The sequence below is a fragment of the Triticum dicoccoides genome, chromosome 4A (assembly GCF_002162155.2).
Source record: "Triticum dicoccoides isolate Atlit2015 ecotype Zavitan chromosome 4A, WEW_v2.0, whole genome shotgun sequence".
NCBI lineage: Eukaryota > Viridiplantae > Streptophyta > Magnoliopsida > Poales > Poaceae > Triticum > Triticum dicoccoides.
The window spans coordinates 734,572,240-734,573,015 of NC_041386.1; the positions used below are offsets into that span (position 1 = coordinate 734,572,240).

Below are 776 nucleotides of genomic sequence, written 5' to 3' on the forward strand. Positions count from 1 at the left end.
ATTTTTATCTGAATGAATTTAAGTAGGAGTATTTCTCAAGGCTGCTGAGTGTGCCATATTCTTCTTCCCAGAGAAGACATATATGATGAGTAGTGTTCCTAGCTTACATTCTGTGGTTATTACCACTTTGAGTCTTTGCTGCCATTTCATGCAAGCTCTATCAGAGATTTTATTCTCTCCTCGGTTTATTCAGTATAGTGAATTGGCACTAAAAAAACAATTTTATTATGGTGGTGTTTTACCAAAATACTGAATGAATAGTCAACTAGACATTGCACCAGTAATCAGTCTGATTGAACCTTGTAGTACACTATCAGGTTCACAATCTGCAGCAGGATTTAGGATAACCATAATAACTGCCCATCTGCATCAGATTCAGATTCAGGGAAGCATAAGCGTGGTTTGAAGGTAACACTACTGCCCATCTGCATCTGCTAATGACTCTGAGAAAAGAGGAACATAGGGTAGAAACTGGTGCCATAGTGTAATGTTTGTCTCAAGATTAAGGATACAGCCAACTTTCTGATGTCGCATATACGCTGCCAAGGTATCACCTCCATATGAACCCAGAAAAATGGTATCGCAATCTGGATGAATCTCAGCCACCCTGTATCCCAGCTCGGTTGTGCTCATTAGCTTATCAATGCTGGCAGTGTGCTTCAGGACCAATTCTGTACTATCGCGATCTTTGAGGCACCAGAGCTCTATCTCAGAAACTAGTTCTTTATTCAATTGATCTTGAGGTGTGGTTTTAGAGTTTTAGAAGCAGTTGATCT

The 776-nt window shown here is 39.9% G+C and overlaps 1 protein-coding gene across 1 annotated transcript in view; it reads right to left on the reverse strand.

Annotated features, from left to right (window-relative positions):
- Window positions 1-414: 414 nt before the first annotated feature.
- LOC119289947 (putative F-box protein At1g50870) overlaps window positions 415-776 on the reverse strand; it is a 4,480-nt gene continuing 4,118 nt past the window's right edge. Inside the window, exon 2 of the mRNA XM_037569108.1 lies at window positions 415-743. Coding sequence (XP_037425005.1) covers window positions 415-743 — 329 coding nt within the window. The remainder of the gene's footprint in view (window positions 744-776) is intronic.